This window comes from Gymnogyps californianus, chromosome 2, assembly GCF_018139145.2.
Source record: "Gymnogyps californianus isolate 813 chromosome 2, ASM1813914v2, whole genome shotgun sequence".
Classification (NCBI taxonomy): Eukaryota; Metazoa; Chordata; class Aves; order Accipitriformes; family Cathartidae; genus Gymnogyps; species Gymnogyps californianus.
In genome coordinates, this window is record NC_059472.1 from 22,164,229 (window position 1) to 22,187,750 (window position 23,522).

At 44.3% G+C, this 23,522-nt stretch overlaps 1 protein-coding gene across 24 annotated transcripts in view; it reads right to left on the reverse strand.

Annotated features, from left to right (window-relative positions):
- Positions 1–5,446, reverse strand: part of RIMS2 (regulating synaptic membrane exocytosis 2) — a 487,486-nt gene extending 482,040 nt beyond the window's left edge. For all 24 annotated transcript variants that reach the window (XM_050891125.1, XM_050891104.1, XM_050891114.1 and 21 more), the window contains exon 1: positions 5,277–5,446. In XM_050891125.1, the coding sequence (XP_050747082.1) occupies positions 5,277–5,446 (170 nt within the window). The remainder of the gene's footprint in view (positions 1–5,276) is intronic.
- Positions 5,447–23,522: the final 18,076 nt, after the last annotated feature.

Genomic DNA, 23,522 nt, shown 5'->3' on the forward strand with positions numbered 1-23,522 from the left:
TCCAAATGCATTCTGCTTAGTCACTAAGAGGAAGTACTACTGCTGTTATTTGTAGACAGTGCCCAAAAGTGTGCTAGATGCTTTAGAGAACAGTTGTAAACACTGGGTCTTCTTGGTACAAGCAAATGGTACAAGCTGTAACATCCTGATGAGTATTATCTACAGTATAAAATGTCCAAGCATGTGGTAAGAGAGAAGAGCAAGGAATAATGACAATTTTGAGAGCAGCCCAAAAAGCAGTACAAATTGTTAAAACAAAAGAAAGGGGAGATGATAATGAATATTAAGAGGGAACAGAGAATGAGGTAGTAGGAAGGGAAAAGGGCAGGGAAGAGGGTAGGGCAGGGCAGGGCAGGGGACAACTATCTTCCTCAACTATATATTTTCATATAACTTCCACTATCACTTATTTTACACTGCATAAAGTTATTACTTTTAAAGTCACCTTGACCATATTTTATAATACATAGAAACAAGAGCAAAATGATGAGTGGTGTAGCAATGGACTGTTCTGATCAGCACTCCAGATTCAGACAAAACGCAGTGTAAAGTTATGGAAGTATAACTTAAACAACTAACACTGCCTGGAGTCCTAGTCTACTATCTAGCCAAAAGCAAATCTTTTTGCATTACCCTATAAACTTTGGAAATTCCCATATACATATCTCTATTTTCGAAAAACAAAACCAATAATCACCACCTACATCTCTTTCATCCCTCCAGCCCCGAAATCCAAATCCTAAACGTACAATGCTTTTAAACCAGTGTAAATCAGAGTTGATTATTTATAAAGCAAGATAATTATTTATAAAGCAGTACAATAGCTTTGTGAGGCAGATATTTACAGTGCTGTGACTCACAGCCATCAATCTATTGCTTCCTCTCCCCCAGGCCCAGCATCCTGCCCCACATCTCACTCACCCACGGTGCCATACAGAGCCCACAGAGTCTAGCTTCTTTGAGGTCTGCCTGTCAGAGGTTTTGTTTCAGTCAGTGTAGCTACCCAATTTTTACCATGGCTGTGCAATCACCAACACAGCAACTGAGCACATGCAAGGCTGCAGTCAGTCGTGCCTTCCTAAAGCTTACTCTGGAGCTGACAGTGGTGGCTAACGGAGAGCCGCCATTCTCTAGCTAGCCCACCGTGTTTCTGTCTGTCTTCTGCCCCTGGATAAAACAGATGACAATGCCAGTTGATTTCAGACACACACACATACAGAAGAGATCTTTTATAAGGACCTCATGGTAAACCTGTGATGCTTTGCAAACATATGAAAAGCTGGATGCTTTCTTAATGAAATTTCTCTTGGGAAAATGTGTTTTCTACTGGGCCAAACTGTCCATACCCATGAAAAGCTGAAATGCATGTATTTTCAGAGCTGTGAGTCTGACTTTACACGGAGAGCATTTTATCTTTAGAGTAGCTAGGCAAAGGAGCTGGAAACTCATGATACTGCAAGTAGAAAAGCGTACATGCACATCACACAGGCTGAAACATAAGTCTTTACAAATAACGTCAGCATCCTAGCGTCTTCTACAAATCTTTTTTCTGTGTGCATCCTCTCAAGCCAGTTCTTTGATATAGAAATAAAGTACGAATGAAAAGTAAAAAAGCACAGGACTGATCCCATAAATCAATCCATATGGAGGAAATGTTCTGTCTAAAATCTGTTAGAAAGCTGACACACACAAAACTAGAATTTATAAGAGGAAGGATGTGCATAATGTAAACGAAAAGCCATCATCAAAAGTTCTATGCTATATCCAAGAGAGTAAAACATCCACAAAGATAAAAGTTGAAAATATGTAAATGTTCGTATAGCAGCAGAGAAAGACTTACACCCAGTGTACATACATAAATTCACTGAGTGTCATGCATTATGCATATTAAATATTATGCAAAATATACATTCAATAACCTTGTCAAAAAGGCACCTCCTTAGTAAATGACATTCAAAATGCACTCCAAGGGTCCCAAAAATTCCAGAAGAGAGACAGTCAAAGCAGCAGAGTTTGCTGCCCATCCTCCTTTTTAAAGCGGAAGCTCTGCCACAGGAACACAGTGCACAACTGTAGCCAGGCGTATTTCACAGACCAAACCAGGCCAAAGGAGAGAGCAAATCTGGAAAGCTTCTGCTTTCCATGCCATCATGTTCCAGTAAATCCTGGCAAGAATTCATGCTGACCCGATCACTATTAGTTGCTACAGATTACAACTCAATACCATCTGCATTTCCTTTCCCCAAAAAGAGTAAAACAAGCAGAAGGAGAAGTAGTTATGTATCTATTTTAAATCCACACATATTTACCCCAGGGAGTGAAAGGAAAAGAATAAATAGTCCACATTACAGATGTGAGTCACACTACTTAGTGCACTTTTGGAAGATGCTCAAATACCACAGTGATGGGCACAGCATAAGAATTTGAAAAGCACAAAATACAGACAGAATGGAGAAAGGAAGTAGAGCCCAGGGACTAGCCATTCATACTGACACTCAATCACCATAAATTATCAAAAAAATTAGAGGAAACCCATGCTTGCCTCTTTCCACAACATTTGAACAGTTCTTGTGATAATATCTCTAAATGTCAACTCCTGGTTTTAGCATCTTTTTTTATCCTCCTATATTTCTCCATGGAATGAAAGGACACAATTTTATTGCTTAGTCAGACAAAAATACCTTCCACTTCAAAAGGAGCTTGCCTTCGAGGAGAATTACACTTGAACAAAGACTACAGGATTTAGCTCTATATTTATTCCTATTCAATAACAGTAGTTCATTCATATAAACATGGGGGGTTTTCTTTCTTCTCCTTTCTCTTCTCTTGATAGAAGGAAAACACCTGTCAAGAGAATTAAACTCGGTAATATCTACCTACCTAAAAATGCAGAACAAGCTCTGGCATGACTTTGGTGGAGGGTTGTGCTTAATAAATCTGTAGATATTTTCAGAGTAAACATGTACCTGATGGTTCAAGGAGCCACTTCACTTTAAGAAAAATTAAACTGGTGAGTTATTCATCTGACACCAGATCACTTCTCGGTATCCTGTAAAATATTGTGGGCCATCTATCCAAATTCCGTTGACAACAGCATTTTCCTGAGAGAGCTGTTTTAGGCTATCCTTTGTGTATAAACTTTACGCCATACCATTTCCCTCACGGCTTACACAGAACTCAAGAGGAAGCTTTAGTGAGACATAATGAGAAACCAAACCCCACATGAAGTTCATAGTTTATCTTTAGATTTGATGAAGACCTTTCTTTTGTCCATTGTCTGCTTCCAAGATTCTGAAGACTACAATGAAAACAGTTCTGTTTCATTTCTTAAGTTGGTTTTACCTTGTCCTTACTTGAGGACAGTTTATTCTTCATTTGCAAGCTTAACAGTTCAAGCTGATCCTAGTACCATACTGAAATCATACTTTATATTGGATCATAAATATTATCGTCTGCAACAAGAGTTGCCAGGAGCCTTCTTTAAAACTGTAACGCTATTATTATATATTTAAACTGCAACTTGAATAATTTTCCATTTCCTTCTTTGTTAATGATTTTTAAGAGTGCAGAAATTTTAGACAAAAAATTGCATTTATTTTGATATGCCACACAGTTTAGCAATGTAAAGGAGTCTAAATTGCTTTAAAATAAAAGTATCACAATAGCAAGCAAATTGTATAGCATGACACTGAGAGGTAGTGATAAAACAAGGTATGGCACTTTATTTCCAGTGCTCACATTACACTGACAATTCTTCAAAATGTTCACCCCATAAAAAATCTTTTTAAACAGACACTGAAATGTTTTTAGGAGATCACCCCACAGTTTAGTAGCTGTCACACAAATGATATCTGAAGTTTTCATTATGACGCTAACAATAATGCAATGAATCTTGGAAACAGACTTCCAAAGTCAGCAACTGAAGCCCAGAAGACAGCTTCCAGGTACTGAGTGTGAAGGGCCAGCTGCAGTTAACATGTCCAAGACACAGTACTAATTTTGGTATAAAAAACCTCTTAGTGCTTCAGCTTCACCGCACTCATAGAAGTCATGTCCACGACAGTAGTAGCTTTGCTTATTTTTAAACCGTTACTTTTAAACCGTTATTTTTAAACCGTCAGCGTGATTACTCCGCCACGGAGGGAGAACAGTTTTCTGGAGTTTACTCGGTGCCTCCCAGCCAGGCTCGGGAAGGACACGACCCACGCCGCTCGCGACAGCGGGACCCCCGCGCCTCCAGCAAAACGGCTTTCCCCCTCGGGGCTGGGGCACAGTGCGAGGGGAAAGCTCACGCTTCCCCGTCCCCCCGTGCTTCACGCCGCGCCCGGGCAGCAGCGGCAGGACGAGACCCCGCGCCGCCGGGCCGGGGCCGCCCAGCCCGGCGCAGGGCTGCAGGGGCGGCGCCGCCGCGGACAGCTCCCGGTGCTGGAGCCGGGCCGCCGCCGCCGCGGACAGCTCCCGGTGCTCCCGGTGCTGGAGCCGGGCTGCCGCCGCCGCGGACAGCTCCCGGTGCTGGAGCCGGGCCGCCGCCGCCGCCGCCGCCGCCGCCTCCCATGCCCGCGCCGGGCGGGCGGCAGGGCGCCCCGCTTCCCCCGGCGCCGGGGCTCACGCTTGGAAAGAGCAGCGGGGCGGGGGCGGGCGGCAGACACGTTGTCGGGGGAAGATGGCGGCTGTGGCAAACCCACCCAGCGAGACGGCCGGAGCCTAGGCCCCGGCGGTCCCTCTCCGCCCCGGGCGGCCGCGCCGGCGCCGGGCAGAGCCGCCGCCGCCAGCCCGGAGCCCGCCGCGCCCCCGGGACGGGGCCCGGTGCCGCCGATCCGCCCCCTCCGGCGGCGCCAACCGCCGCCTCGACCCACCCCCCCTTCCTCCTGATGGCACACGCCGGGTGAGAACGGCACCTGTGCGGCCATGTTGGGCGCCTTGCCCCCGCCAGCGCCGGGGCGTGCGGAGCCGGAGCCGCCGCGCCGCCGCCCGCCCCGCGGAGCGCGGCTGAGGCGGGCGGCGAGCCCGGGCCGCGGCGCCCTGCCTGCCCGGCGGCCTCCCGGCCCCGTCTCTGCCCGCTCCCGCGGCGGCAGGTCCCCACCGCCGTGCCCCACACTCGCCCGGCGCCGAGCAGCCGCCGGGACACGGCCGGCGGCGAGAGACACCCCTGCCCGCCCCCGGCCGCCCGGCTCCTCGCTCCCGCCCCGGCCGTGCCGCCCCCGAGGCCGGGGAAGAGACCTCCGCGCCCGCGACCGTGGGCCGGGAGGACGAGGAAGGAATGCGCCCGCCCTTACTTGAGCACGGATTGCTCCTTCTCCTCTTCCTTCTTCTGGCGGTCCATGACGGCCAGAATGATCTTCCGCTCTTCCTCCGTGAGGTGGCTGAGGTCGGGCATCTCGGGCTGAGGAGCCGGAGGAGGCTGAGGAGGAGCGGGGCCGCCCCGGGGCCCGGCGGGAGCCGACATGTTTGGTGGGAGCTCACCGCCGCTACGGGAAGCGCTGCCCTAACTCCAGCGGCCGCGGCGGCACCAGCGGGAGCGGCCGCCGCCGGCGCCGGGAGAAGCACATACAAATCAATACCCTGTAATCAGACGGCAGCCTAATGACGGCCCCGCCGGGGAGGGGCGGGGTGGCCGGCAGCCCCGACCTCGCACCCGGCCGCCGGCTCGCCGGGGGCAGCGGGCAGGACGGGGATGGCGGGGCCCAGGGGGCGAGCAAGGGGGAGCGGGGAGGGGAGAGGGGAGAGGGCAGCGCCGGGAGAGGAAGGGCCGGAGGCGGGGTGGGGAGGGAGAGGGGAAAGGGCAGGATTAGCCGCCGGAGCGCTGTGGTTTGGTGCGAGCGAGGTTATCCTAACCGCGAGCAACCGGCGGGGAGAGGGGGGACGGAGCCAGCGGCGGGGGGGGCAGGAGACGGGGCAGAGGCTGCCGGGGGGGCGAGGCGGGGGGCGTGCGAGAGCGGAGCCCCGGCGCCCCGGGGCGCGCAGCAGGGGAAGCCCCAGCGGGCGAGCGCCAGTCCCGGCCGCCGGGCGCGGCTCATAATTCCTCGCCGCCGTCCATGGAGGGGGCCGCGGGCCGCCGCGCCCGCCTCCCGCCGCCGCCGCCGCCTCCCGCCGTCGCTCCTCGGCCGGGCCGCGCCGCTTCCTGCCGCCGCCTCGCTTGGCCGGTGCCCTCTCGGCTGCGGGATGGAGTCCGCCTAACCCATGGCATGGCGGAGAGCCGGAGTCACGGGAGGGGGCTCCGCATCGCCCCACCGCCTCCCCCACCTGCGGGGCGCGGAGCCCGGCTGCCGCCCCTAGCGGCGCCGCGCGGGCTGGGCGGCGGGGGGCGGCGGGGGCGGGCGACAGCTGTCCTTATTTATTTATTTATCCCCGCACAAAAAAACGGACGCGATAAAAATCACGCGAGGAAGGACAAGGAGGAGCCAAGGCGCCGGCGACGCGCTGGGAGGACCGAGCCCGGCGGCCGCGGGGGGGGGGGGGGGGGGGAGGGCGGGGAGACGCTGCGCGGCCGCCGCTCCCGCCGCCGGGGCTGCCCGGGCGGGCGGGCCGAGAGGGGCACCCGCTCGGCGGGGCCCGTCCCCGAGAGCAGCCCCAGGGCGAAAGAGCTGGCGGGGGGAGCGCCGGCCCCTGGGAGGAGGAGAAGGAGGAGGAGGAGGAGGCAGCGGGAAAGGCGAGGAGGGAAGCGGCCCGGGAGGCGGCAGGGCCACCACAGCCTCGTCCCCTCGAAGGCCCGACGGCGCGGTCTGCGGTTTAGGCTGAGAACCGGAGAGCAACGCCGCGGGGAGCGGCGAGGCGGGCCTCCGGCTCCCCCGGGCCGGGAACGGCACCGCTGTTTGGCCGTGCGGGTCCAGCCTAACAGAGCTGCTGCTCCACGATCGCCTACGTAATGTCCCGCTGGAGTGCCCTTCAGCCAACGCAAGGTGTGTAATTTGCCCCAGAGTCTGTCCGGACAGATTCCTCCAACCCAGAAGAGCAGGAATGTGAAACCGATGAGAGAAGGCTGGAGAAGGAACTCCTCCTCCCGCCCTGGAAACCAGGTGGTGGTGGAATAAACCTCTCAAAATGCTTTTGCTACCTCTAAATCCCCCACCTGAGCAGTCATTTTGATGGCAAGAAATAATTTCTGGAAAAAGAACCCTACAACGCCCAAAATGCCATCCAGTCCAAATAAACGGGAACTAACCTATCCAAGAAAGCTGAAGAAACAATTCAATCCAGATCTGTAGGTTTGCAGTCTATTTGCAGACAGTAGAGTTCTACCTGCTGTTCTCTCACGTGAGCCATAACTCCTATTTCACATCAATGCTGGATGTCATATAAGTGTACGTAGCAATAATAAAGTGGCTTTGTAAGGTTTAGTTTGGACGGTTTGAAATCTCCACCACAGATCATACATTCCTGGAGCAGGCACTACTTCTAATGGACTATGACATCAATGTATAAACAGGTGCAAAGGCCTGAAAAAAAAGTCATCTTCCTGAAAGTATCCTGGTCCTCATTAGATGTATTTCCACAGAGAATAAATTCTAGGATGTAGCTCCACTAGCTAAAGAGTTCTGCATGCAATATTGGGCTGAAGACATCGTTCCTTTGGGAAAGCAAGTTCTGGAGGAACAGATCACCAGAAGGACATGATAGGTTGGCTGTGGTAAAGCAAGTCTTAACAGTAATCCATACCTATTATGCATATATATTCATCAAATTTTAATTTTGTCTAAGAAATGTCATTGGCATCCTTAGCTGAAAGCAGCCTGTTCCATTTCTTGATGTAAAATTATGTATAAGAGACCCTTTGTTATTATACATAAACCATTGTATAGAAACTGAGCATACTATATTTAAGCAGATACCCTTGTAAAATAAACTATATGATTTTTCATCAAGTCCTGAAAGCATTCTGCTCTTCCAGTCCACATCACCTTCACCTTTCGGACTGGATTCCAGCCAGCTGGCTGTCACCCAGTTCCTTGTTTCTTCCAGGCACTAGATAAATCTGGCATCGAAGTCAAAAAGAGGAGGAAGTGTAAAATTGTGTGTCATCAGATTACCAAAGATAGTACAGTCCTTATCAATCTATAAATGTTGAATGGAAGAATTAACTGGACTGATCCCTTTGGGAAACTACATTTTATCCTGGGGAAGTGAGGAAAGAGAGAAATCACTCAATCGCTTCTAAGAATAACTAAAAAGAATGAGACCAGTTGAAAGCAATCTCTCCACCCTGTCAGGTTACACAGGTGTTTCAAAAATATTTCATGCCATGTCTCAACCATAAACACTAACAGTATTCTGACCGTAGTTTTGGTTGCAAGACGTCACTACAGTTCTTTGTGCATTGCTTGATTCATCTGAATTTCTTTCCAATGGATATTTACCTCTGAACTTTCTGAATTTACAGTGCCTGCTTCTGTAATCTTTTCAACGCGCCTGTGATTTTTCATCCACAAATTACAAATACCTGCTCTCAGCATAATTGTAGAATTTCAAGAGCTTTCTTTTCTCCTTGGTATTTGCCCTGTTCCCACTAAATCCTGTGCCATTAAGCGGGTAACTATAAACAAACAAATCCAGGGACAGTAACTGTAATCCCCATATATTATCTAGCTATTTGCTTTGAAAAGAGAGAACAGATTCAGAGCAGAAGACATCCTGTGACTCACTGAAGAAATGGTTCAACTTGACCTTTCTATGCTTCTGCCTTCCTTTCTCACCATCAGTTCCACCTATCACTCCTCGCATTTTCCCGCAATTAAATTAAAACATTATTTGTTCATGTTCCTGTCAGCCCGCACAGAATTGTCTCATGCTGTTACTGTTATTTACATTTCCCAGGTGACATACTGATGAAAATATAGTCAGAGCACAGACTTCTCTACCTACTCCAGAGTAATGGTGTCAACAATAATCTACAATCAACCAACAAGACAAATTATTATCCTGTAGTATGAGCATTTATGAAACTTATTTTTAAGGAGCGTTCATTTGTAATTCCCTCAGTAGTGAAACGTCTATAAATTCTGACCTTCACGTTCATGTGTCTCCAGCTACCTGCCCTTCCTGTTCATCTCAGCTCTCATTCTGAACTCACTACCATACTCTGAAAAACCAGATTCCCATCCCTGTTTTACATTCTTCTGTTGGAATTGTTCTTCCACTGTATAATCTGCAACTGAAAATTCACTCCAGTCATATATCAAAGGTACGTGATACTTTCTTTTGGTGGCTTCTCTAAGTCATCTAAATGTACTGACACCAACAAGGTTATTAATACAAGTTTTCTGATACTCCTCTTTTTTTTTCTGTTCCTTTCCAGTTCTGTTAGACAAGAGGGGTTCCCAAGGAAACAGTGGTATTGTAACCTGGTTTTATAAATCACCACAAAATGTCTTTCACTAAGGGTCTCATTATACTTACTCCCATTTCCTTCTTCATAGCAACTACGAGAGTAAATGAGTTGGTAGATTCATCGTTGAAGCATGCTAAGTGTAATTCTTTCCTGAAAAGGTAATGCTAACATCTGCTTTATAATGTTTTGTATAAGGGAGAAATCCAGTGTAACTAATTCTTTCCGTTATTTTCATCCCAAGTTGAAACATTCACTTGCAAAACATCTTTATGTAGCTGACATGAAAGGCACTTTAAAGTATTCTGTTATGGATCAGTGAATGGAGAAAATTAAAAACATGTTCTTGGTTGAAAATCTCCAGTACTCAGACTCTCGATGGATCAAATCAGATGTATAACCAGCAAGAAATGCATCCTGTAGGACCCCTCCTGGAAGCATTTTGCAAGGGACTCCTCAAATTCCTGTTGAGGAAAGACAAAACTTTTCACTGCAACAATTTGTGATTCCCAGGTCCTATACTAAGTGCTATCAAACCGTCATGGACTGGTTTACTGGTGCAGTCTTGGACCTTTCCCAGCTTTCCCCTGTCTAAATTGAGGAAGCAAATTATATTATATAATGTCACCTACATTTTCATTTGGTTTCTTTCAGGAGGATTTTGCTTACTCTATGTGCAATTTTTTTCTGCTCCAAGCAAATTTCTTTTAGTTGGATACTTCCCCAGAAGTGATTTGAAGAATGCTAGATATTTATGGGTACAAGTCAGTTTTCTTTATTTTTTACTCTCATTTCTCATAAAAGAGGGTTATCCATTGTTTACAGAGTCATGCCCATGCCCCTATGTCAACTATACTTGATGAAATAGCCCCTCCCAGTTTCACTGGTGTAAATGATCTGTCTGCAGTAGATGGAAAAACATCGGTCTTTTAGCTAGTGCTCCCACTTTTTCCTCCTCTCCATGCATGTGATCACTATCTTCGCAGACTCGGAAGGGAGAAGTCCTTAAGTTGTGCTGAAGAGCGTAACTTAATCCTACCCTCTTCCAAACACTTTCTCTGCTCAGGAAGTATCATTAGCAAAAAACTTTTGGATTAGAGGAGTGGGGGCTCGCCACGGGCATCATGGTAGCTGCTGGGGGTATGGAGGTGTTTCAACCTTATTCCTAAATCAGCTTGGGTGGCAAGAGAGTGATTTGCCTTCTCTGAGTGGACCGAGGAGCTGGTATCCAGGTTGTATTTTGAAATGCCCTGGCACGTAGGTGTTCTGTAAGCACAGTTGGCTGAAAACTGAAGAAAGGCTCAGATCGGTTTGATTGTTTTCTGGTTTAAGGCTGAGAGAGTTGGGGTTGTTCAGCCTGGAGAAGAGAAGGCTCTGGGGACACCTTTCAAGACTTAAAGGGGACTTATAAGAAAGATGGGGACAGACTTTTTCACAGGGCCTGTTGCAATAGGACAGGGGGTAATGGTTTTAAACTAAAAGAGGGTAGATTCAGACTAGATATAAGGAAGACATTTTCTACGATGAGGGTGGTGAAACACTGGAACAGGTTGCCCAGAGAGGTGGTAGATGCCCCATCCCTGAAAACATTCAATGTCAGGTTGGACGGGACTCTGAGCAACCTGATCTAGTTGAAGATGTCCCTGCTTATTGCAGGGGGTTGGACTAGATGACCTTTAAAGGTCCCTTCCAACCCAAACTGTTCTATGATTCTATGAATGGGATACTTGATAAACATGATTTCTAGGACTTGGGATGTTTTTTCCAGAGCAATTATACACAGACATACAGTTCACAAGATTGTAAATACGATCAATTCTAAAAACTTTTTCATGTCTCATTCCTGCAATTCTGTTTACATGCTCAGTTTGAAATATTCTGACTGAACTAAGTGTGACATGTAACATGCTGAATTAAAGGTGTAGGTAAAAGTCTTTATAGGATCTTAAACTTACTCAATATTTTCTGTCTGAATTTGACAATTCAATTTTGATTGTTGTTCAGTTAGTCAGTTGAAACTCAAAGGACGAATTTTTGAAAGAAGCTAAAGATTCCTGCATAGAGAGCTCTTCAGTTATACATTTCTGTTTGATTCTTGACCTGTACCACCAATGTTTCAAAGTAACTGGGCAGTAAGTTAATTCATGTACTCTAACAGGCCCTGATAGTAGTAAGTCAAAGATTTTGTTTTCAACAGTGTAGCAATTGTCCAGCTAATTTTCAAGAATCCTACCCAAACCATACAAGAGTCTATTTTTATTGGTCACTCACAGGCCATTCATTGGTATTTAAGAACTTCATTGGTATTAAAAATTGTCCCCAACCTGGGCACTTTGGTTTCTTTTTAACTGTTCTGAGTTGTCAGATACTATACGGGTTTCAAAATCCAAAATAATGAGTATATAGACATTATTCAACACATAAAGCACAGGCTCACGTTGGCACAGTAGGTGTTTAGAACATTATCACATGTTCCTGCAAGGTATGGATGCAGCATTGCCTTCCCTGTTTGCTGTCTTCTAATCCCTCTTCCCTGACCCCTCCTACATTTCTGAAACTCAAGCTGCTTCAGAAGAAACACCACTATTCTTAAGTCCCATGTGATTTTTTTTTTTTTTTCCCAGTCAGTCATAAGATTGTCCTTCAGAGTTGGTACAGAGTATCCTGTACTAGATCTCAGGAATATATTCACTTGTATTGACAGCCTGAAAGTCCCAAATCTCCTGATTTTATACGAGAGATAAATGATTGTTTGCCCTTTTTTTTTTTAATGGAGTCTACTATGTGATTCTGTCTCTCAATTCATTATTCATTATTAAAAGTAGTAATAATATCCTGAATTATTATAATTATTACAGTGATGCCTAGAAAGCCCAGTCATGTATGAAGAGTCTAGTGCCCTAGATATTGATAGAAAAAATAGCACAGACAACAGCCTGTTGCCACAGAAAGCTCAGAGAGCCATAGACAAAATGTAACGGGTGGGTAACTCAAAATGCAGCAGGTTGAAATGAGAAGACAGCAACAAGATAAAGGTAGCAACACTAAATAAGTGGAAGATGACTATTTTTTCATGGACATTATCGTAAGATAGGGTTAAATTGATCTTTGAAGAAAAATAAGGAGAGAGGGTTTTGGAGGCGGAGGGGCATTGCTGGAGAAGAACTGTTTAAGCTTTTCCCAAAGTATCACATGAGCGGGAAGTTCTCAAGGTAACATCCATCCATGCAAAACCAGCCCATTACTGAGGTCCTTCTTTCACTGCACCCAGTTTAAGTTGTGGCCTCTCTGTTGGCGAGAGAAAGAAAACACTGGTTTGACTGCTCATTTTCCTCAAAATCCAAAGGTAGCTGGGCTTTAGCTGTTTGGATTTTCAACTAAGGTTAATTCTCACAGACCTGGAATATAGCAGCTTTGATAATGAAAACATGCCTGAAAGGGATGATAATTAAAGCTTAGCATATGGTATTTTCTATCTAGAAATGTACCTATCTAGGTTTCACATCTGCCAAATGACCAGAAAATTAATCAGGAAGTTCAATTAATTCAAATAATAGGTAAAGGCAGAAGTGGTAGCACTGCTAAACTGCTTCTAAAAGCATAAGGGTACAGGCAATTTTTTTTTTTTTTTTTATTCAAGCAAACAGTCTTTCATTACAATTTTAGCTCTGGTACATGAAGAAAGGAGCCAGTATTTTGTGAAAGTTCATTTTGTACTCCAGAGACAGAAGGCACTAGAATGACAAAAGCTAAAGTCTAATTGGAAAACAATTTCTTTCTTGTGTATTGAGATCATTAGCACTTACTTGACACTTTCTAGTACTGTTTTCCTGAAAAAGCTCCCCATGATCCTAGTTGACATACCTCGGATAAAATCAAACTGTGCAGCATGAAAAGTTTATGAAGAACAGTATTAACCAACATTAATCAACTTTGGCATTTTACTAGGCTAAGGGAAAAATTACATTAGGCCAAATGAGAGTCAGCAAATGCATGGTAACACAACGATGCCTGCTTTGTGTTCTGCTCTCCAGACCGGGATTCTGCCATACTTAAAAGCACAAGTATGATTAAAACAAGATTCATTCACTAGTTACATTAATATAATTACATTCATAATGATTTCCTACTAAGTAGGAAATCAAAACATTCTGAGAAGGGATTCATGTGCACTAAAGCTTGATTATTTTTACTAGCAATATTAGTCTAAGAAAATATACAACCTTTGAGTACAACTGTTACCTTCCCTAGGCTACAGTATCTTATAAATTGACATGAAAACTATATGTTAGGATTGCTGACAGACAGCAAAGATATTTAAACATTAATGGATGATAACTTTATATTTTTATTTTTATTTTCTGCTTTTCCTGATGATAGTGAGGTAGAAGCAGCAGCAGCTTGGACACATTATCTGTTTTCACAGTGGACAGAAAAAAAAAAATACTCTATGAAGAATTGTCTTGCGAAGGAAGGGATGGAAGGGAAGAGGTAATAAAATATGAGCTTATTTTTGACATTTCATCTTGCATTTCAAAGAGGCGTATCAAAAAAAGAAAGTGTAGTGATTTCTTTCTTTGAACGTAAAGGGAGTTATTTCATTCTCAGTGAGCAAGGAATCTCTTAGTGAGACAATACTTTAGACTATCAGCTGTTAAAGCCTGCCTTGTCTCTTATAAAAGGGACTACATTCACTATAAAATTAGTGGATGACACTTTCAAAAGCAGAGGGTTTATGAGTTGGAAAGGAAAAGAACAGAACCAGTAACTACCCTCATACCTAGAAAGTACACAACACTGAGCTATAACTGCTGCTTAGCCTGTATTTCATTAACCACTGCACTACAATTCAGATTAATGCCACAAAGTTGAGGTACTACAAAGCCCAAACAGGATACACTTGTGCAGAAAGACTTCCCAGCCTCATTTCTACTTTTGCACAGGGAAGATTTCCACAGCAAATTTACATGCTCTCCCACAGAGCAAAATAAGCAGGCATTGAAGCCTTCTAGCATCGACCACACAGTGGATTGAATTTGTTCTACACGTTAATTTAGGGGGGCAGTAAACCTGTTGCATGCACAAAAGCAAGAAGGTATCCAGCTGCACTGAGGGTCCCATGTTTATAGTTGCTTCAGTAATGCAGTCCTGTCCTTACAATGCTCATCTCATTACTGTTGTACTTCTCTCCGTAACAGTGGCTAGATTAATCATCTTTTTTTATTTTCTACCAATGTGTTAACAGTAAATATCCAAATAAATTCCTCTAGTTATCTGGGTGCATTCTTTCCTATATTTCTGTCTTGAATATGAGCTGTTCTGATGAGTAGCCACCTTTCTGTGTGCGTATTCTCCCCTGTGCCAGCTATTTCAAAGGATAGCAAGCAAGAAACCATCAATAACAATTGATGGCATTTTGTTGGTGATACTATGGATTTCATAGCTATTCACCCATCATTCACCATCATTTTCAAAAGCGTTAATGGCTGTCAGCAGTTCAAAAACCATAAAGAGTAGCCTGTAACACACCCATGTCCAAAACTTAGTCATAAAAGATATAGAAAAATGAATTATGTATGGAAATAAAGCATTGCTACTTATGTAAAAATCACTGCACCCCAAGAGGAGTGTAGAACAAGTCAACATTTGACAAATCGGCATCAAAAACGGGTTACTTTTCTGGTCATCTAGTTTTAATGAAACTAGCAACCTGCCTTCTCCAAGGAAATAATGATTTACAGCAGTGACCTAGGGGTTTCCCCTCCTTACTTTCCCTAACTATACAGACCATGGATCCAGTCTCCAGGTTGCAAGCTTTACCAATGATGTCTTTGGTAAAATAGAATAGAATAGGATAGGATAGGATAGAATAGAATAAACTATTTCAGTTGGAAGGGACCTACAACGATTATCTAGTCCAACTGCCTGACCAATTCAGGGTGACCAAAAGTTAAAGCATGTTATTAAGGGCATTGTCCAAATGCCTCTTAAACACTGACAGCCTTGGGGCATCAACCGCCTCTCTAGGAAGCCTGTTCCAGTGTTTGACCACCCTCTCTGTAAAGAAATGCTTCCTAATGTCCAGTCTAAACCTCCCCTGGCACAGCTTTGAACCATTCTCACATGTCCTGTCACTGGATCCCAGGGAGAAGAGATCAGCACCTCCCTCTCCACTTGCCTTCCTCAGGAAGCTGTAGAGAGCAATGCGCTGACCCCTCAGCCTCCTTTTCTCCAAACTAGACAAACACAGAGTCCTCAGCCGCTCCTCATAGGACATGCGTTCCAGCCCTTTCACCAGCTTTGTTGCCCTTTATTGACCACCAGATGAGACATTTGATCTGACTTCAAAGACAACTCACTTCAATACAAAAAAATGTCATTTAGGCCATTGTCTGCAGCAGAACATCGACAACCTCATTTCAAAATAGGCAGTCAGATTTTGCCGATCTGGCTATTACTGAAAGCACTTCCATTGCTCAGCACCTCAACCTTTCTGTTACAGAAGAAAAAGTTAAATTCTTTCTATCCTTCAGCAGATGCAGCCTAAGATTTAAAAACAGAAGAGCTGCATCTAACCTGTAGTAGCAGATCATTGCAGGCCAGCTAGCGATGACACTGCTGACTCACATCCTGAAAGCAATGAGGACATGTTGGACACATGGCTGCTTGCTTCTCTCACAAGGAACTGTTTCTCATTTCTAGTCAGAAAGTTGCCTCCTGTGACTTTGTCCACCTGATGTAGCATCTTAGGCCTTCATATATTCATCTGCTATTGCCCTGAAGTCTACACTGTTACTGTCCATGATTTCATATCCAGCAACTATTTAACTCCATTGCTTTTTGTCATGTTTTTTTCTGTATCAGTACATAGGATAAGAAGCATATGCAAAGATGTCTCAGCTTTGCTTTACTCTTTCACAGAATAGCTTAAAGAGGAAAAGGTAAACCTGTTCACTACCTGACTAAACCCTTTCACAGGGAGGAATATATTGTCTCTCTATCTGATGATGCCCACATGTGCTTATCAATGATGTTTTGTTGCGTTCAGACCTTCATCTCAGAAGCAGGATGAAGGTAGCATGAAGGAAGCAGCATAAAGTATTGTTTGTGTTTACATTAACTTTTTTGCAATTTGATTCTACATCATGTATATACTGATTGCCTCTTGTACGTCTCCAATTTTGCTACAATGAATTCTACATTATTTTTGAAAAAGAAGAAAAATCACTTTTTTTTTTCCCAAAACAGTGATGTTACATAAAGTAAAAAAATACATGACAATAGAGTAGGGTGCAACAGAGCTAATCACTGGAGAAAGCAAGATCTGGGGTGACAGGAGGCAACATTTGCATGGCTCAAGAAGGAATAGAAATTTCTACAGGGCATAGATTCATGAGTCAGAACCACATATAGAAAATAATCAATAGACAAATTCTGATTTATAGAGATATAATTCTATTGAGAGTTTCTGTTAACTGGACCATAAACTATCTGAACTTCGTTCCTGTGGTTTATAACATCACTGAAACCTCTTGTTATCGTCCATTATGCATCTTCATTTTCCCTCATATCCTCACACACACACAAATGTAGGAGTCTGCAGGACCTGAAGGATTAGTTAAATACTGAAAGGACCTAATTTATCAGGTTTCTAATCACATGCCATTTAGAAGCATTTTAATTCAAGACATTATGTGAAGAAAAAAGCATTTGAAAAACCGAAAATAGTCCACCAGACAACATATAACAGTTGTAGTATTTTCCATGTAAATGAAATTAGCTGATGGCTGAGAATAGGATTTTCAAAATCCTCTAAGCACCAGATATGAACAAATAGAGGAAAAGCTAAATTAACCTGCTTAATTCTGTGTATACTAGAATACAAATTGCCAGAATTATGCAGAGTACACACACGCGCGCACACACACACACCCCACACAGAGGCAAACCCACATTTTTCCCCATTTCTGGAACTAGTACCTTGCTGTGTTGGGTTGCTTAGGAGACTCTGATCCAAAGAGTTATGTCAGCAGGATTATGTAAGCTCCCGACAGGTCTACCAAGGCTGGGTACATCAAAGATAGAGGCCAGAGAGAAATCTCTCTCTCGATTCTTCAAGCGTGGGAGCTGGATGCAAGGCTGACCACCTTCCTCTTTAAAAATATTACTGGCTAAGTCTTCACTTTGTCTCCATGACAATTTCCATCTCAGTTCCTCGGATTAGTGGATAGTCCCAAACGAATCTGTGCAACAAGCATCAGTCCAATCCTGCCTCAGCAAGGAGCTCGAACCCTGAAGTAGCTGCTGCTCCAGAGTCACTCCATGTTATGTATAAGATTCTGGCATGTACATACAATGCTGCAAGCTGGAAAAATCAGCGCAAGTTATGAGGGAGATGGAAAATTACAGTATTGATATTCTCAGCATGAGTGGGTACAGATGGTCAGGAACAGATTGTATCAAATTGAAGAACAATAATAAAATCATGAACTACTCAGGTTCCCCAGCTGGAGGGAAAGAGAGAGTTGCACTGATTGCGAGAGACACCATGTAAAGAGCTCTGCGAGACAGACAAGGAACCACTTAATGGCAAAGGAGCAGGTACACAGTTCAAGGTAGTAGGTGAGGATGAAAACCCTCCAAGTGCTACCACGATACAAAACCACTTTCTAAAACATCTTACAAAACCTCATTAGCAGCAGCACGCCCTCGTTGACATGGCTGGGCATGAATGGGAGAGTAGGGACAACTAATTACGGACTGAACATGACTTCGGTACCTAGAATTTGTTCACGTAGCAGCACCGATGAAGAGCTCACCCAACTTTGATAACTAAATGACTTCGGTACCTAGAATTTGTTCACATAGCAGCACCGATGAAGAGCTCACCCAACTTTGATAACTAAATCATTCGTTGATGGCAAGAACATGCTCTTCTGCCCACAAAATCACATCAGACTGGTTGTAACAAAAACACAGGCATATCAGGTTTTAACCTGCAGAAATTTTTGTTTGTTCCTCTGAATGTTTGGGCACGTAAGTTGTATGTGCTGACAGTGAGTATGACATATGTGCTGCCATTGTGAAAATAAATTTAAAGCAAATACTTGCAGAAGCAGCAAATACTTGCAGAAGAGAAGCAAAATAAGAAAATCACCACTCAAATGTATGGAATTTAAATGTCAGTTCTTAAAAAACAAGTTTTCCACAGGCATGATTTTCAGCTTTCACATAAACAAATTTTGAGGATCTTTAATAAAACATGTTAGTAGAACTAAGAATTTTCTGGTATTTTTCAATGGCTAGAAAAAGGAGGGGTAGGTCACTGCAGTGCTACGGAGTGGCATCATCAGAGAGGGACCAGCAAAGCAGAACCTCCCAAATGCTCAGGCCAAAATGCCATTAAAAATGGAAAAAGGGAATAAATGATTATGAAGAAAAGACAATCACGTTGGCAGGCAGCAAAAAGGGGGCTCCTGAGCATTGTCTTCCAACCACAAAGAGCTTGCAGGTGATTTTAATCATAGCTAGAATGAATTAATAAAAAAACAAACGAGGAAGTATTATTACCATCCAAAAAAACAAATTAAAGAGGAGAGAAGACTTTCACTGCATACTGAAACTGCCTTGTCACCTGAAAAAAAAATCAATTTGGATAATTCAAGTAAGACAATAATTGTGAGAAAATCATCTTGCATTAAGCTGAAAGTAGCTTAAAAATGAGGAACTGGAAGGCACAGTGTAGGGTAAAACAGATCAGATCTGCTCAAAGAAGGCAGCAAAAAGGAACACAAAATGATGCTCTAAATCTTGAACTGAGCACAAGAGAATGAGTCCACTGTAGAAGAATAAAGAAGAAAAAACTTCAAAAAACCACCTGAAAGACACTTCTAGTGACTGTAAAACTGACATAGCATCAGTCCTCTCCAGAAAATTCTCCTACATACTTACGCTGAATTGGATTTGCAACATCGCTGCATCTTCAGGTACTTTAAGAACAACAGATTACTTTTGGCAGCCTGAGCTTATGCTGACAGTATTTTCAGGCTGTGCACTGTCACTGAACAATCAATGCACACCAGCAACATATGGCACATACCAAACATACCTAGATTGCGTTGACTTTCAGAAAGCTTTGAAAAGGATCTCTGAAATTTTTCAGTGACTCTGTACAATAGCCAGAAAATTTTGTGCTTTTCATTAAGACACCAGATGGGCCAAGATGTCTAACCAGTTAGTTTGGAGTTAATACTGAATTTACCATATTTTGGAGGCAACAGATCTCCAAGACAGTGAAATTCTGTGGTCAGGTCACGCACGTGTAGGTCTGGACATTGCTGATGGTATCTGCCTCCTGGAGACATTGATAAAAAACATGCCGCTAAAGAACTGTCAGAACTGAATAAAGTGTCCTTAAGTCAGAAAGTCAAAAAACAAAGGTGGTGAAAACCAGTGTGACCTCAGATGATTGTATTGCTCTGTAAAAGGCAAGTCTTGAGAAGTGTTACTAGCTCACTTACTAAAACAGCAACTTTTGCATGATTGCATCTGTGAGTAAATGACTCAAGTGGAAAGCCTTGCTTTTCCGTGGCTGGCCTCCAGCAAGGAAATCTAACGCCCTCCACGACAAGCTAGGAGTCTTTTGTAGCTATGCATTAAACATATACCTGTGGTCAGGAAGGAATGGATGGAAAACTGCTTTCAGCATTGGTATTCCCCTTGGTTACTCAGAGAGACATAGTTGCACAGAATAAAGCAGGCCCTGTTCGTGGACTGGGCACGCCTTTACATCGTGGCCCAAAACACATGAACTTCGGCATCCCCAAAGCCAAGCGGTGGTGGTTTAGGCCCAGCCGGCAACAAAGCATCACGCAGCCGCTCACTCACTCCTCCCCCCCGCTGGGATGGGGAGGAGAAAATAGAACGAAAGGCTCGTGAGTTGAGACCAGGACAGGGAGGGATCACTCACCAATTATGGTCACAGGCAGAACAGACTTGACTTGCGGGAAAAAGAAATCAATTTGCTACCAATCAAATCAGAGTAGGATAATGAGAAATAGAACGGTATCTTAAAAACACACCTTCCCCCCACCCCTCCCTTCTTCCCGGGCTCAGGTTTGCTTCCCATTCCTCTGCCTCCTCCCCTACAGCAGCGCAGGGGGACAGGGAATGGGGGTTGCGGTCAGTTCATCACACCTTGTTTCTGCCGCCCCTTCCTCCTCGGGGGGAGGACTCCTCACACTCTTCCCCTGCTCCAGGGTGGGGTCCCTCCCAGGGGGGTCAGCCCTCCATGAGCTTCTCCAACACGAGTCCTTTCCACGGGCTGCAGTCCTCCACGAACTGCCCCAGCGTGGGCTTTCCCACGGAGTCACGGCCTTCTCCGGGCCCAGCCACCTGCTCTGCCGTGGGGTCCTCCACAGGCTGCAGGGGAATCTCCGCTCCGCCGTTAACCTCCATGGGCTGCAGGGGGACAGCCTGCCCTCTCACCACGAGCTGCAGGGGAATCTCTGCTCCGGCGCACCTCCTCCCTCTCCTTCTGCACTGACCTCGGTGTCTGCATGGCTGTTTCTCTCACATCCCACTCCTCTCTTCGCTGCAGGTTTTTCAGCAGTCTTTTTCCTCTTCTTAAATATGCTGTCACAGAGGCACTATCCCAGAGGCGCTACCACCGTCGCTGATGGGCTCTGCCTTGGCCAGCGGCGGGTCCAACTTGGAGCCGGGGAAGCTTCTAGCAGCTTCTCACAGGAGCCACCCCTGTAGCCCCTCCCCCGCCACACAAACCCAACAGGCAAGCAAACCAGAGGGACATTTTCAGCAGAGTATTCACTGAAGCAGCAGTTTTGCAAGAAAATTTGGAAAACTGTGAAGGCATTGGTTTCTGATAGTACAGCTTAAAGGCAGCCGAACTCTTACGCTTCTGATGATATGAAAAGTGGGTTGAATTAAGACAGATGGATAAAATGAGAACCTGACGGATCTGCAGTTTCTTCCTTCAGATCTCTCTCGCTGAAAGACTTAACTGGTTAGTTTAGCATCCCACTGCACACTACTTCAGCTCTTCCCATCTTGTGAATAAAGTATTTGGTTACTAAACATTTTAACAAAACTTTTTTAGTAGATTTTTTCTAAGCTTTTAGTTCTGATCTGTTCTGCCACATTTTTCCGTGTCTGCCATCATAAATACATCCGTTAGTGTGACTACCCAATTGAATTTTGACTTGGTCCGAAATCCACTATGACATCTCTTCAATGTACAGAGCTCAGTCAAAATCTCTGTCCAGTGCAGTTCACATAAAAGAGACTCCTCAGAATAAGGCACAAACCCCATAAAGGTATTTGTCTTTTGAAGCAAATTACTACATGTTGTCCATAATTTAAAGAATTGTCACTAAGCCAGATTCCTGTTTTTATTCTTTTTATTCCTGGGGGGAAAAAAAGAAAACACTCTTCTGATTAAACCTTAGTTTCAAATCACATTTAGACACCCAATTACTGTATTAAGTCTATTCCACAGTTTGACATCAATATCATAATCCATTTACCTACTCCATGCTGCTTTAACTTGTGACAGTGAACATTTTCTGTTCAAGATATTGTACTGCAGCCACTGGACAGCCATAACTGACAGGATTATGTAAAAACAGTGGCTTATCATGAATGTCCTAATGTTTTCTGATGTTAAATACTCACTTGAGAATGACGCAACTGCAAATATTGCCAGTGGTTTTGTTTGCCAAGGTTATATTTTGCCTTAAGTGATGCAAAAGAACACAGGCTCCATTCCTGAAATAGCTGGTCTATAAATATGATACCTTTAGATATCCAGCTGAGCCAATGAATCTTTTGCCTTCAGACTTAAATGCTGGATTATCCCATTTGTGGAGGGAAAAAAAAACCCAACAACAAAAGTAGGCATTTTAGATATTTCGCCTTACATTCCTATAGCATAAGAGAGATTGATTTTTCCCTATCGTCTTTACTCAAACTGAGTGAGAAAACTGCTGACATGCTCCTTCCTTTTCCATCTGTGCCTTGCAGCTCCCCTGACTCCTGCCATGCCAAACCCCACCCCTTTGGCCAGTTTGCAAAACCTTGTTATATTCTGGTAATAATCCTTCCCCTTTGGCTCTCCTCTCTTTTCATCCTCCAAGCATTTTTGAGACCAGGTTTCCTTTCCCCTAATACATCCCAAACACTATGCACACCATATTGTAGGTTCGTAGGCATCTGCAAATGGTTAAAGCACCCATAGGTCTTCCAGAGCTTAACGATCCACATTTTTGGAGGGATTAAGGGTAGTGTTCCACCAGATAATATTATATGGTAGAAATAACATCAAGAAAGAAGTATTTCTGTTTTCTGGCTAGCAAAAGCTAAGTGATACAGCCAAGACAATGATGACCACAGAGAAAGCAAGAATTTCTGAGGCGCTATTTAGGGAAGCAGGGACGTGAAGAGAACAAAAACAGAAGAGAAAGAAAAACGTAATGCTGGAAAATCTGTAATCCTCTGATCAAACCGATTTTACAAATATGAAGTGATTTCTTGCTCAGGTACTATTCAATCTCTACCCTAGATCTCAAAGGGCAGAAAAACAGCAAACAGCTGTTCTTGCAGGGCAGAGTGAAAGGGAAATGAGTAATGACCGAATGGTGCTGCCTAGCTACTCAGGGATGTTTGCCCCAGATAGTAAAAGCAGGAGCGCTCAGACTGGGACTCTGCCGCTGTTGATAAGGTTTGGCTCTGTCATGAACTAGTGGACTTGTCTTGTGCAGGTGTTTGATGCAATGGCCTCTCTTAGCAGATGTAACAGATCCCCTATCCCTTGCTACCTCCCACCGTTCACTTGTACCTTATGCCATGACAGCTTTTATACACTGTTTTGTAAATTAATGGTATTTTTCAGGTTGCTGAAAAAAATTTATCTTATTCTACAATAAGGCTCTTAAAAAAAAGTCACATCTTCAAATAATTCCACTCTGCTTGAACACAAGTTAGAGGCTTGGATGTCAGTCTTGTAATAAATACGTGAGTGCAGCATGTCTACTAAATCTATATTAAATCTGTGGTTTTCTATCATATTGTGGTTTTTAATCACATTTTTACAATGACGGTCAAAATACCATTTCCATCCATTTATCTTCTTAATAATCAGCAATGCTCCTTTGTCTGCTGAGAGATCTTTGGTTTTGCCCACACA